This window comes from Podarcis tiliguerta (assembly GCF_965153285.1).
Source record: "Podarcis tiliguerta genome assembly, chromosome: 14".
Lineage (NCBI taxonomy): Eukaryota > Metazoa > Chordata > Lepidosauria > Squamata > Lacertidae > Podarcis > Podarcis tiliguerta.
In genome coordinates this window covers 51,778,672-51,792,743 of record NC_139547.1, presented here as the reverse complement: position 1 = coordinate 51,792,743, position 14,072 = coordinate 51,778,672, and the positions used below count along the sequence as shown (strand labels likewise).

Genomic DNA, 14,072 nt, shown 5'->3' with positions numbered 1-14,072 from the left:
GAAAGATTGTTTTTTACTGGAGTAAATTTACAGAATATATCAAAAATGAATGTGAGAAGCAACTAACGCTTGTTGGCTTTCAAGAAGCTTTGTGAAAAAGATTGATAGAAATGTTGTTTAAAAGAAAGGTTAAGACTAAGAGATATAAAGTGCAATATAAATGTAAGAAATGTGGAATGTAGTGATATTATGGAGAATTGTCAGATAGGCTGATGGAAGTCAAAAAGATGTTTATGTTAAAACAAATGTTAAATTTGGATAAAATATTTATTGGAAATTGAATAAAAATTATTTATAAAAAAAAAAAGATTGTTTTTTTTCTTACCAGTGCGGAATGGCTATTGCAGAAGAAAGTGCTGAGCAGAGCAAGGGCGGCAGTCGGCTCCTCCATGAATGGGAAGCCCTGGTGCCAAGATATTCCTAACAAACAACACAAGCAACACGAAGACCAGTATACTAGATAGCACTGTAGTTCTTACTGCATAATGTACCATATTTTTCGCCCTATAGGACGCACTTTCCCCCCTCCAAAAATGAAGGGGAAATGTGTATGCATCCTATGGGGCAAATGCAGGCTTTTGCTGAAACCTGGAGAGCGAGAGGCATCAGTGCGCACCGACCCCTCTCACTCTCCAGGCTTCAGGAAGCTCTACGCAAGCCTTGGGAGCTCTGTGGAAGTTCCCGTCGGGCTCCCAAGGCTTGCAGATAGCAGCCTGCATCCCGAAGCCTGGGGCACGCTGCACAGCGCGCCCCGGGCTTCGTGCAGATATCGGGCAGCCCCACAAGCTCAGGGGACAGCGGGGAGGCACAGCGCGCCTTCCCGCTGTTCCCCGACCTGGTTTGGAGGCTGGCGCTGGGGAGAAACGCGCTTCTCCCCAGCGCCAGCCCCACAAGCTCGGGGGGCAGCGGAGAGGCGGAGCCCCGCGATCCCGCTGTTCCCTGACCTGGTTTTGGGGGGGAAATAAAGGGGGGGAAATTCTTTATTTCCCCCCCCCCAAAAAAAACTAGGTGCGTCCTATGGGCCGGTGCGCCCTATGGGACGAAAAATACGGTACATGATTACATGGTTACATATCCTCGTGACCACTGCTCTTTGTGCATTTTTCTAATCTATGGGGTATGCACCTTTGTCCTTATTGTAGTTGTAGCATATGGGTTGTAATGTGTGAAGTTTATATAGCTTTCATGTACACAGGTCATTGTTTCATATTTGAATTCTTTTGTAGCTGTGCTGAAGAAGATTCCAGCGAAACAGTCAGATTATCTGGGATCACTGTCTACATTGTTATTCACTTACTACTTTGGCACCACAAACGCCTAAAAAGTTTTACTGCTCAGCCCATAGGATAGCAACTATTACTTTGCTTCAACCATAGACTTATTATACTTTTACGGACTTTCAAAGATTGACAGACATGTGTTCATTTGTTTTCAAATATACCAGAGAATTTACAAGTGTACACATTTTGTTTTTGTTGTACTACATCATGAATATTTTGCAATAAGAACTACAGTGCTATCTAGTATACTGGTCTTTGTGTTGCTTGTGTTGCTTGTTGTGTTAAGTTTGCAACACAGGGGTTTGTTGTTCTGCATTAGCCAAGATATTCCTGGCAAGCGGCAGGAATGAGGCCTAGGAGGGGGAGGAATGTGCCACGAAATTGCAGGCTTTGGGGGCGACGGTGCAGGAATTGGACGTTATCCTGGCTTCACTTTTTGCAGCCCTTCCTCCCTTTGCAAGCCCAGCTCTCTTCCCGGTTTTCATCAGAGACATTGCACAGGCAGATTGCGCCCTCTGAAGAGGTTGGCACAAAATGCTGTTATATAAGAAAGTACCCATGACAACACACCCTCTCCATCCAGGACAAGGAATTCCCACCCCACCTCTTTTCATATCAAGCTTGGCCCAGTAATCGCAGTGAAGACAAACAGATCGCCAGCGATATTGTGAAATTATTTTCGCCCTTTGAGCTCCAGCACGGATCAAGCAGAAGGAGAATAGAAATCCTTGATCAAAGCCAGAGGCAGAGAGACGCCAAGGGACAAGAAGATGAATCTCCTTCCAAGCTTCTCCACTGAGACATGGTCCCTTCTCATTGTCCTTCTGGGCCTTTTCATGTTGTATGTATTACTCTCTTATCTTCCTTTTCTTGGGCTGTTTTCTAATTGTGAAAAGGAGAAGCGGGGGGTATTTTAAGTCTGTTGCTTCTCCTGAAAGCCATAAGACATGTCAGTCTCTGAGCTGCAAGGATATGACTTCAGATTTAAGGAAGGTTCTCTCTACAATCCCTTTATCCAGGAAGGTCTTCCAGCAAATAGGTGTGACCTGACCAGTTTACAAAGGATTAAAAGCAAGAACAAGCCTTAAAAAGAATAAATGCTAGACAACAGTTTGGGTTTTTCTTCCTTTCTTCCTTCCAAAGTCATGTAACAGTTAAAAATCAGTTTGCATTCCTCTCTCATCTTCCTCCTGTTGGGCTGTTTCCTGACTGTTAGGAGGAGAACAGGGACACTTTAATCCATTGCTTCTTCCAAAAGTCACAGGAGATGGTAGAATGCAGAAGAGTATAAAATGCAAGGCAAACTTTGGAAGGAAACGTTCCATGCATTTTTCACTCCCTTTTGCAATGCAATCCTAAGCGGGTTTACTCAAAAGGGAGTTCCTTAAGCTTCGGCAGCAGTCCTAGATGCAGTGGCGTAGCGTGGGTTGTCAGCACCCGGGGCAAGGCAAGTAATTTGCGCCCCCTAACCCGGGGCAAGGCAAGTAATTTGCGCCCCCCCCGCTGCACTGTCCCTCCCCCAGATAGTCCCTCGCTCTCTCTCCACACCGCACCGCACCGCACGCCTGGCACCCTCCCCTCCACAGTGGGCGGCGACCCGGCGGATCGGATTCGCACAGCCAGCACTGCAGTGAGAGAGAGTGAGTGAGCCAGGTAGGGGCAGAGAGCTGCGAGTGCGAGTGCGCCCCCCCCCGATGTTGCGCCCGGTGCGGCCGGCCCCCCCTGCACCCCCCATGCTACGCCACTGCCTAGATGCACTTCCCTGAGTCCAGGGTAGGCATGGGCTCAACGGGGCTTACTCCTGAGTAGACACAGGGTGTTTAATCTGCAATGTTCTATTATGTTTTTATATAAGCTGGAAGCCACTCAGAGTGGCTGGGGCAATCCTGTCAGATGGGCGGGGAACAAATAGTTGATGATGTTGTTGTTGATATGAAACTGCCAGCACCATTTCTGACCCCCCAAATGAATTGGGTGGTGTGTGTGTGTGTGTGTGTGTGTGTGTGTGTGTGTTATGTCCAGGAAGCCTCCTGGGGGACCCAGCTGAGGAGGACCTCCTCAGACATGGAGCCAGCCCAAGGAAGGTTCCCAGGAGATGTTGAAGACTGAACCTGGGACCTTGTGGATGCTAAGCAGGTCACCTGACCACTGGGACCAGAAGGTGTCCCAGCTCAAACCACCTGCAATTGCATCCTTTGGCCAGCAGGCAAGGACAGCTGCAAAGCATCAATGCACCTGCCGGGCTCTCCTTTTGAGCCCTGTTGTGCCACCCCCAAAAGGTTAGCTCTGTGTGCATGTGTGTTTAGCAGGAGGTGCCTTTTGTCAGCAGTTTAGCCTACACTCTAGTAGGACTCTGGCAGAGACACATGCCCGACTGGCATGTTCCCTCCCTCCTGGTCTTTCGTTTGGGACCTTCATAAGCTTTCTTCAGCCTGAACATCACAGCAACCGATGCCAACTGACACCGGCACACTTAGGGATCCGCAGAGTCTTCGCAGCTTGCGTAACAGACCTCAGCAACTCAGCATTTTGGCTAATCTACTTTATTTACATATAAACACACGCGGAGCACTGCAACATGGCTCCCTCTCTCTCTAGCATCAGACAGCAAAGGAAAGAACAAAGGACAATAGTCCCACTTTACAGAACACAAACATCCTGTCTCCGACACTTCCCACTCTGTGGAGTCAAAACATACACCGTCATGTGGTAGACAAAAATCCCATGACTGCAATCATGGAGCAGGAATTCCAACACCTTTATCAGGTACAACAACCTGCCAGGTTTCCCCACGGAACCCTTAACAACTTTTTACGCTCTGCTGCTGTCAATGATCATCTGCCGGATTTGCATCTCTCTCTCTCTCTCTCTCTCTCTCTCTCTCTCTCTCTCTCTCTCTCTCTCGTTTCATTAAAAAACAGATATGGAATTTGGCCATACAGCCATTTTCGAAATCTGGGCATTCCAGGTCCGAGGCCATTGCCTTTCATCGGAACTCTCTTGTCGTATCGTAAGGTGAGTGTCTGGGGACATTTCTGCCCTGCTTAAGAGGTTTGCCAAGACTCCTGTCTGCTCCTCCCTCTAGGGATCAAGGGCTCCATAAACTGGGTCTTCTTCAGGCCCAGAAAGGCTGTTCTTAACTTTCTGAAATATTGTTCCGCAGGGGTTTATGAACTTTGATACAGAGTGCTTTCAGAAATATGGGAGGAACTGGGGGTAAGTGTCCTTTTATGACCAGCTTGTATTTCTTTTCCTTTCCCCCTCCAACAGATTTTATATAAGTTTGAATGAAAATGCAGAGGTTAGTATCAAATATACAATATCTTTCTATCAAGGATTTAAAAAAAGCTAATCCAAATAAAAACACAAACCGAAAAGAAAAGAGAGAGAGAGAGAGAGAGAGAGAGAGAAAGGAAAGGGGGGGAAAAAGAGAGAATTTCTGATTCTGACCAGCTTGTATTTCTCAGGGCATCCCAAACCCCATTGTTTGATCCCAAGGAGGAAATATTCTGAAACAGAAACCTTAATCTGCAACTGGATGTCTCTGGGATCTCAAAAGCTTGCCATAAACAGTGAACATTCTGGTAGCCAGAGACTCTCCTGACTACCCCACCTTTTTAGGGTTTCCCTTCTGTTACCTCCGGCTCTTCAGTGCTCAATCGGAGCAAATGGCAATTGGGTTTTGTCCAGATTGCTGTTCGTTCTGATTTAGAGTTGAAGAGTGGATCTTCCCTGGGAACGGAGTAGGGCAAGGGGAAAACTGCTCTGACTCATGTCTAGAGATAAAAGGTAAAGGTAAGGTAAAGGACCGCTGGGTGGTTAAGTCCAGTCAAATGGGGTTGCGGCGCTCATCTCCGCTTTCAGGCTGAGGGAACCTGTGTTTGTCCACAGACAGCTTTCCGGGTCATATGGCCAGCGTGACTAAACTGCTTCTGGCGCAACAGGACACCATGACAGAAGCCAGAGCACAGGGAAACGCTGTTTACCTTCCTGCCACAGTGGTACCTATTTATCTACTTGCCCTGGCATGCTTTCGAACTGTTAGGTTGGCAGGAGCTGGGACAGAGCAACGGGAGCTCATCCCACTGCGGGGATTCGAACTGCCGACCTTCTGACTGGCAAGCCCAAGAGGCTCAGTGGTTTAGACCGCAGTGCCACCCATATCCCCATCATGTCTAGAAAGCATGTCTCATGTAGGAAACCACTCAGAGCCCTGCTTTCTAGCCATGGGAAAAGCAGGAACGAGCCCTTATAGTCAGCCTCCACTGATCAGGCACTGTTGAGACGTTTGGGACTACAGTTGCCATCAGTCAACTGGAGGGCGCCAGGGCAGGGAACGCAACCCATAGCTCAGGGCAACACACTTGGCTTTTCAAAATATAAAACTGGTAGGATGTGCCTTCTTATCTTCCTTACTCTTCATCCAGGTTTTACGATGGCCGGCAGCCTATATTAGCCACGATGGATCCCGTCATTATTAAAACTGTCCTCGTGAAAGAGTGCTACTCCACCTTCACCAACCGCCGGGTAAGGGCTCATGTCTTAAGCGATGCGACAGGAGAGCAGGAGAAGGGCGGGTTCTTCATGCCACTGAATTGGGAATGCTAAATTGGGAAGGATTAGGTAATGTCTTCTTCTTCAGCGATCCCTCGTAGCCGAGTAAGATTGTCTTCCATAAACACGGTTTTAACCACGAGTCCGTAAGTGACTGTGGAGGCCAATTCTGGATCCACATGTCCTTCCACAGTGGGGACATTGGTTTCTGGGCCGGAGTTGATCATGGTGTGGATTTGCCAAGCATGCCTTCCTCTTGGCACGTTTCTCTCTTGTGTCCTGAGTTCAAGTGTCTTCAAAGCCCCTGACACCTTTGGTAAAGGCTGTTCTCCAGCTGGAGTGCTTGCAGGCCAGTGTTTCCCAGTTTTCGGTGTTTATACTACATTTTTAAAGATTTGCCTTGAGAGAATCTTTAAACCTCTTTTGTTGACCACCAGCATTATGCTTTCCATTTTTAAGTTTGGAATAGAGTAGTTGCTTTGGAAGACAATAATCAGGTAATGTGGCAGGTAGATGAAGACATCTTCTAAAGTCAAGTGTGAACTTGGGGCTCATTCGCCCTTCATTCCTGTCATCTTTAGTATAACATGTCCTTAAACTTACAAGCAGCACAGGCATTTCAAAACAGGCCTTTTGTTTGAATAGGATTAGGATGACAACAACATTATCCATAATTCAGTTAAGACAGACTATTCGCAATTAAATTAGTGTGTTTATTCAGCACACCTGGACTCAGAATTCAGCAGTGCTTGAAGTGGGATCAAACCCAAACTCTCCTGTCTTCTTTATCCCACTTCAAGTACTTCAGATTATAAAAGTACAAAGAGCGTCTCCAAGTGTATGTTTGTAGGGCCCAGCTTATTGTTTATGGTGTTTTAAATTGTTTTCATATTGTGTTTTAATGCCCTGAGACCTTAGAGCAGAAGGCGGGAAATAAATAAATAAACAAACAAAAAATAAATAAACAATAAATTTTGTGGCCTGTTTCTAGGCACCGGTCCAGATTTTCGATGTCTGTGTCTGGATGTCTGAGTGTGTGTTGTCTTGGTTCCCCAGGAAAACCGATGTTCTACCAATGAATCAGAGCAAACAGCAATCCAGTTTGCTCTGAAACAGTGGCAAAATGTGGGTTTTCCCAGGGAAAGCGTCAGGATGAAAACAACGACAGCAATGCTTGAACATGGACCTGCTTGAAGCCTGGACTTGGGCCTAGGAAGCATGGAGCAGAGGGAAGTGTGACCGAGTCCTTAGTCACCCAGTCACCACTGTACTCCATGTTCATTGAGTTCATGAGTCCCTCCGGCTCTCACTGAAATCCCAGGTTTGGGATCTGTCATGGGTTCAGAAGCCGACTCATTGTTTTGAAACCACCTCACTGCTTTCTTGCTTCCCTCTAGAATGTAGGTTTAGGTGGGCTGTTTGAGTCTGCCATCACGATGGTGAAGGACGAACAATGGAAGAGGATTCGCACTGTGCTCTCTCCAACCTTCACCAGTGGAAAGCTAAAGGAGGTAAAGAAAAAGATACTGAGCCTTGAAGAACTCAAATATTCAACACTGGTCTGTAGGGTCCTTATAATTCTAGCACAATTCACAGTAGCTATTCAGTCCGAAACTGGAGCATATCGTGTTCCAATTATGTTGTTAGCAAGAAGGGGTTTAAATCAGCCCATTTCACATTGTCATGAAATGAGACGACTGGCATTTGTTTTGTTTTAAAGTGATGTTTCAACATTGCATCATTTCTCCAGGTACTCAGTGCATCCTGCCAATATTTCCTTCCTCTCTGAATTTTCTGTTTGGAGCTGGGAGACTTTGCCTCAAACCACTTGGGTTGATCTTCTATAGAATTGGCCCCTCTTTTTCTCTTCATCCTTGAATGGAGACCTTTCTGCGACCCCACAGGCTTCTGTGCAGCTGCTTCCAGTTCCTTCACAGCACCTTGAAAGATCCCCATCATTTATTGTATTCCAGATGTTTCCCATCATCAAACACTATGGGGAGGTTCTGATCCAGAACGTTCAGAAGAAAGTGGAAAAGAATGAGCTTCTGGTTGCGAAGGAGTAAGTCACTTGGGGCCAGGGAAGGTTGCCGTCAAAAACAGAGCCCTCTTCTATCCTCCTGTGACAACGTGGGCTGTCTTGGGGGTAAATCCAGACCAGATTGGGTTAACAAAGTGAGCAGCCATTAGGTGGTAAAAGCTTGTAAATTCATGCTAAAAGTATCCATTCAATAAGATGTTCATGGGACTAAAGCTAGATGTTATAGGAAAAAACTGCTCTTTTCCCCTTGTACCCAAGAGCCCGTACAGAGTCGTTATATAGGTTCTCCATCGGTCGGAGAAAATAACAGAGGTCAGCCAGAGAATATTGAGAAGCAAAGCAGCTAGTAAGCCTGATCTTTATTAACTGTTGCAACAGGAAGGAGGAGGAACCCAGAACAATGGTGCGCAAGCTCTTATATAGACTTTTGAAATTGCCACCCTGTAGCTCAAGACCACCCCCACAATACATCATACATACATCACAGAAAGAGGTGGTCCCCAGCAGAAATACATCACAGGGGGGTGGTCTACAACAGAATCCTGTCTGGCAGGAAACCTGTTAATGGATTTACCTGGAGAGCCTGGCCATTCTTTTGTGATGATAAATACTTAATTATTGAGTCCAGGTCACAGGCTCACCCTGTTCATACCCAAATGTGCCCTTAAGGCAGGATTTGTGAGCACAGAGACAATGTGGAGGCTTTTCCTATTTCCTTCAAAACTGCAGAGGAATATTTGAGGTCACTGAAAGAGTCAAAATGGCTTTAGGACTGTTTCCCTATACTGTTTCTGACATGTGGTTTATATATTTGTGTATGTGTTTGCCTGGTCCATTTATGAACATTTATTTTATATCTTAGACCTTATAATTCTCATAACACTAGACATCCTCCTTCCTTGGACATGAGGAATCTGGACTCTTTACTCTGCGGACACCATCAGGCATGCCATGCATTCCTGCAACTTCCGTTCTGATAAGCCTTCAGGCAGGGGTGGTCTCCTCCTTTAAATCCTTTGTTATTTAACACACCCGAGAGCCTGATTTGGCTGCTCTGTTCCCTCCCCAGCGTCTTTGGAGCCTACAGCATGGATGTTGTCACCAGCACTTCGTTTGGTGTGGACCTTGACTCTATGAACAACCCTGATGACCCTTTTGTCAAGGAGATCCAGAAACTCACCAAGTTTTCCTTTAATCTACATATACTTTTAGCATGTAAGTTGGCTACAGATTTCCTTTTTATATCAATTTCACTATAATACAATAAAAACCCAGCTCCCAACTAGTATAATAATAATAATAGTAATTACAAAGAAGAGGAATAAAGGAGAGAAAAAGGACAGAAAGAGAGAAAAAGGAAAATAAGAAGAGAAATAAAACAACAAGCACAAAGTTGTGTGTGTGTGTGTGTGTGTGTGTGTGTGTGTATAATTATGCCTACCGGCGTGGTTGCTCGAGAGCGAACAGGCAAGATCCCCGCTGGTCTTTTCAAAGGCTTTATTATTGGTGCAAAAACATTTACAGTGCAGAACGTCCCAATTCCATGTCTTGCTCAGGCACTAGCGGAAGCTGAGAGTGGGCGGTCCTTAAACTTTCGCCAGCAGAGTAGTCTCTTGACCCCCAGCCAACGCCTCCCCTCTCTGTGAGTAAACCTACTGCGCAGAGAGGGTGTGGCTTAAGGGGGGACCTGCCTCCCCCCTGCTTTGCTCATGCATGGTGTCTTGGCTCTCCCTTGCATCCTCTGAGCCCTGCATCCCTTCCCCACTAGAGCCGGGGCTTCCTGTTAGGATATTTCCGTTCCACCTTAAAAGGGAGCAGGATGTTTGTGTTACAGCCTGCGTATTTCCTGTTTCACAGGATGTTTATGTTGTGTCTTTGCTTTCGTTTCTCTCTCTCTCGGCCGGAACACTGAAGCAGGCAGTCATGTTTTTCTTTGTTCTGATCAACGCAGAAATAAACCTGTAAATAATGCTCTTCTGAGTGCATCTTTCGCTGTGCAATATCTGCTGATAGAACGTGCATGGCTCTGGAATGTGGCAAGCTATTTCTGGAGCTCGTGTCGCTAATTGCTGATACTGCGTGTCTACGGGAGATCGATGGACGTCCGGAGACGACGTGGAGTCATGATGGACTTTGTCTCCCTGGCAGTATCCCGACACTTCCCTCCTCCGCGGAGGAAGTGCTGCTTCTCATGATCTTTGGAGGCTCCCTGTAACCCACCTGCCCTTCCACCTCTCGCCTCTGAGCTGATGGCAGTCCCCCCCCCCAGCCCTCTGTTATATCTTAATTTTTAATCCACATACATAGATGTGAATCCTCTCGGATCTCACCTGGGAGAACTTCCCTCATCCTCAGTCTCACGGCCTGAGAAGAGCCACTCTGTCCTGCCTCTCTCACAGGTTCCTTCTCTTCCTCTCCATCACCTCTCTGTATGTATTTTCATTTATCCTGAATTTAAATCTTCAGAGATCAAAACATATATATGAATAATATTAACAGAGAACTATCAATAACTAAAGAACTTAAAAAATAAAAAAGAGGAAGAAAGAAGAAAAGAGGTACTTCTGCTTCTCTATCTACCAGTTATGCATATAACAATTATTCTAAGCATTTAGCATATGCACTCCAGAATAGTTTCTAGCTGCAATTGATATCCAGCTTTCTCCTCTTCCGCTAGATGGTGTTTCCACAAACTTTCCTCCCGGGCCACCAGAATTCATTTTTCTGCCACTCAAAAAGTCCAATATAACTCTTCATTTATTGTTATCTTTGTGTCTCCCACATTAATCTTTCTCCAGTTCCTTGTGACATGTTCTCTTCAGGGGTTCCAACAAATCTTAGTAAATCCATATTTATTTGCCTGTTGCATTTTCCTTAAACCGTATTCGATCCTCGTGTTTCCTTCTCCCTCCTTTTCTTCCAGTCCTTTATCAGTATAAACTCCAGTAGGTGAGTTGCTTTCTCTATTTGCATATTTATTATTCCACTCATCTCTTCTTTGAAAGCATGTTAAGCACGAGAGACCATGCTTTCAACCATCGTCAATTCTCATTCTGACTTTGCAGCAGATTCCTTCATAGGTCCATCCCTTTAGACAACTGCAAATCTGCTTCCCCAACATCTGCTTATTTTCCATATTTAAGCAAAGATCGTTCATCATCCACAGAACCTCCCTGTTTAATCAAAGATAGCTCCAATTCACTGTCCGTAGATTCCACACCTTCTCCCATATCTGCAATCGAATCTCTCTGGTCATCCCATGAAGTTCAGTTTTTAGATCTGCTGGCTGTGGTTTAAACAGCCCTTGCATGAAGCATCAATGAACAGGGCCAACTTACCCATAGGTGCTAGGGGTGCGGGGCACCCAGGCGCTGGGCTCTCAGGGGCACTGGGCCAAGATGGCCAAGAGCCTGGTGCCTGAGAGTTGAGTTCGGGGAAGAGCCCGCCCCTTGGTCGGAGCGCCATGGCAGGCTCTTCTGCTGCGGGTGGCTCTGCGCCACGAGTTTGGGGGCGACCGAGCCAGTGAGATGTTGTACTTGAAAGGCAACTGTCAACAATTGACATCGCTAGTAGGATTACAAGAAGTTTTGTAAGGATAAAATTATCATTTATTATTAAGAGTAATTTATAATTTATTCATAAAAGGATTTGATTTAATAATAATAATAAAATATAACCAAATGCAGGATTAGAGAATAAGTTTGAAAATCATCAGCTGAAGTCTCAAGCTTATATAGCCAAATGTCTTTTATTCTATTATACAACAGTGATTAAAAATTTGTCCAGTAGCACCTTAGAGACCAACTAAGTTTGTTCTGGGTATAAGCTTTTGTGTGCATGCACACTTCTAGCTTATACCCAGAACAAACATAGTATAATTATTATAATTAAAAAAAAAATATTTCAACTGTGTCAGACCAACACGGCTACCTACCTGAATACAACAATGTTGTTATGTTTGGAAAAATTGTAAAAACCAATAAAATTATTATATATACAGTATATAAAAAAGAAATAAAAAGTCAATTATATAAAATACATTTTAGGGTTTTGAATCAATAGTCAAATAGTGGAACATCGGCTCTCGATCCATTCCAGTCCGGTTTCCGCGCTGGTCATGGGACCGAGACGGCTCTGGTCGCCCTAACAGATGATCTCCGCAGGCAGCTGAATTGAGGCGGGTCGGGGCTGCTGATTCTTCTAGACATGTCAGCAGCCTTCGACATGGTCGATCACGAACTCCTGGACCACCGCCTTGCCGACGTGGGGATCCAGGGCACAGTCCTTCAATGGCTGCGCTCGTTTCTCTCTGGTCGGGGACAGAGGATGGCGCTTGGGGGGGAATTGTCATCGCGCCACTCCCTGGTGTGTGGAGTGCCTCAGGGTGCGATTCTCTCTCCGATGCTTTTTAACATCTTTATGCGCCCCCTCGCCCAGCTTGTCCGGAGTTTTGGGCTCGGTTGCCATCAGTATGCCGATGACACCCAACTCTATCTGTTGATGGATGGCCATCCTGACTCGGCCCCAGACACACTGACCAGATGTCTGGAAGCTGTGGCTGGATGGTTACGTGGGAGCCGGTTGAAGTTAAATCCTTCGAAGACAGAGGTCCTCTGGCTGGGACGGGGCGATATGGGATTGGGGGGGCAACTCCCATCTCTTGCGGGGGTGCAATTAGTGCCAGCATCGTCCGTTAAGACTTTGGGTGTAATCTTCGATACCTCCCTCTTTATGGAGGCGCAGATTACAGCTATAACAAAGGCGGCATTTTTTCATCTCCGCCAAGCTAAGCAGTCGGCTCCTTATCTCCCTTGCCCTGACCTAGCCACTGTGATCCACGCGACAGTCACCTCCAGACTGGATTATTGTAACTCGCTCTACGTGGGGCTGCCCTTGAGACTGACCCAGAAACTCTAGTGGGTGCAGAATGCCGCAGCGAGACTCCTTATGGGGTCTTCGCTGCGAGATCACATTCATCCGGTACTATACCAGCTGCACTGGCTCCCGGTGGAGTACAGGATCAGGTTTAAGGTGCTGGTTTTAACCTTTAAAGCCCTATACGGCCTAGGACCCTCGTACCTACGGGACCGCCTCTCCTGGTATGTCCCACAGAAGAACTTACGGTCTGCAAATAAAAACATCCTGAAGATCCCAGGCCACAGAGAGGTTAGGCTGGCCTCAACTAGAGCCAGGGCTTTCTCGGCCGCGGCTCCAATCTGGTGGAACGCTCTGTCATAAGAGACCAGGGCCCTGCGGGACCTGACATCTTTCGGCAGGGCTTGCAAGACAGAGCTGTTCCGCCAGGCCTTTGGTCAGGGTGCAGCCTGACCCTCTCCTCTGGCAATCTGCACAGAATTTTGCTTAATGGTTGCCATCAATTTGATTTTAATTAATTTTTATAATGAAAGGTTTTTAGAATGTTGGATTATTTTGATTGTTGTTAGCCGCCCTGAGCCCAGCTTCAGCTGGGGAGGGTGGGGTATAAATAAATTTTATTATTATTATTATTGTTGTTGTTTTGTTGTTGTTTTGTTGTTGTTGTTGTTGTTGTTATTATTATTTTCCGATTGCCCCAGCTAAAAACCTTGCAACCTTTGCTGTCACCTGCTCATCTTGATCTGCCAAGAGAAAAGACACGGTGTCAGTGCTTGGGCGACAATAAAAGAGGGGTGGAAAACTCATTCCTCAAGTCTTTATAAAGAGTGCAGGCCAGAAGGGCATGCGCCACCGATTCGGTACTGCACATTATGGATCTGTAACCCTGGGATTCACAATGTGTTTGGGGACTGACCACATGCTATTAAGGCTTACAAGCACTGACCCTCAGAGCAAATAAACCAAAGTTTACTCCTGGATTTCTACAGAACTATGTCTGTCTATCTGATGTTTTGCTTCCTGTTCACTGTGAATGTCTGTTTCTTGCAGTTGTGTTCCCATTCGTGGTTTCTCTCCTCAACTTAATGAAAATCACTTTCTTCAACCCAGAAGCTATGAACTTCTTCGAGAGGTCATTTGCGAAAATAAAGGCGACACGGGAGAAAGAAGGCCAGGGGGTAAGCATTCGGGCCACACTGAATTTTGAGGGTGAAAAATTCACACAAAAATTTCACACCAGAACGAACTTTCCTTGGAGGGGACGAAATTATTCACCCAAAGATCCCTCAAGACTCACCTCTTCTGTGCTGCTTCATTGCTAT

The 14,072-nt window shown here is 46.0% G+C and overlaps 1 protein-coding gene across 2 annotated transcripts in view; it reads left to right on the top strand.

The window, feature by feature from the left end:
• The first annotated feature begins 1,665 nt into the window (after positions 1–1,665).
• Positions 1,666–14,072, top strand: part of LOC310664424 (cytochrome P450 3A12-like) — a 76,343-nt gene continuing 63,936 nt past the window's right edge. For both annotated transcript variants that reach the window (XR_014504922.1, XM_083413599.1), the window contains exons 1-8: positions 1,666–2,121; positions 4,202–4,295; positions 4,444–4,496; positions 5,708–5,807; positions 7,232–7,345; positions 7,808–7,896; positions 8,945–9,090; positions 13,801–13,928. Coding sequence is in view for 1 of the 2 variants with exons in the window: in XM_083413599.1 (XP_083269725.1) it covers positions 2,051–2,121; positions 4,202–4,295; positions 4,444–4,496; positions 5,708–5,807; positions 7,232–7,345; positions 7,808–7,896; positions 8,945–9,090; positions 13,801–13,928 (795 nt within the window). In the remaining variant the exon portion in view is untranslated. The remainder of the gene's footprint in view (positions 2,122–4,201; positions 4,296–4,443; positions 4,497–5,707; positions 5,808–7,231; positions 7,346–7,807; positions 7,897–8,944; positions 9,091–13,800; positions 13,929–14,072) is intronic.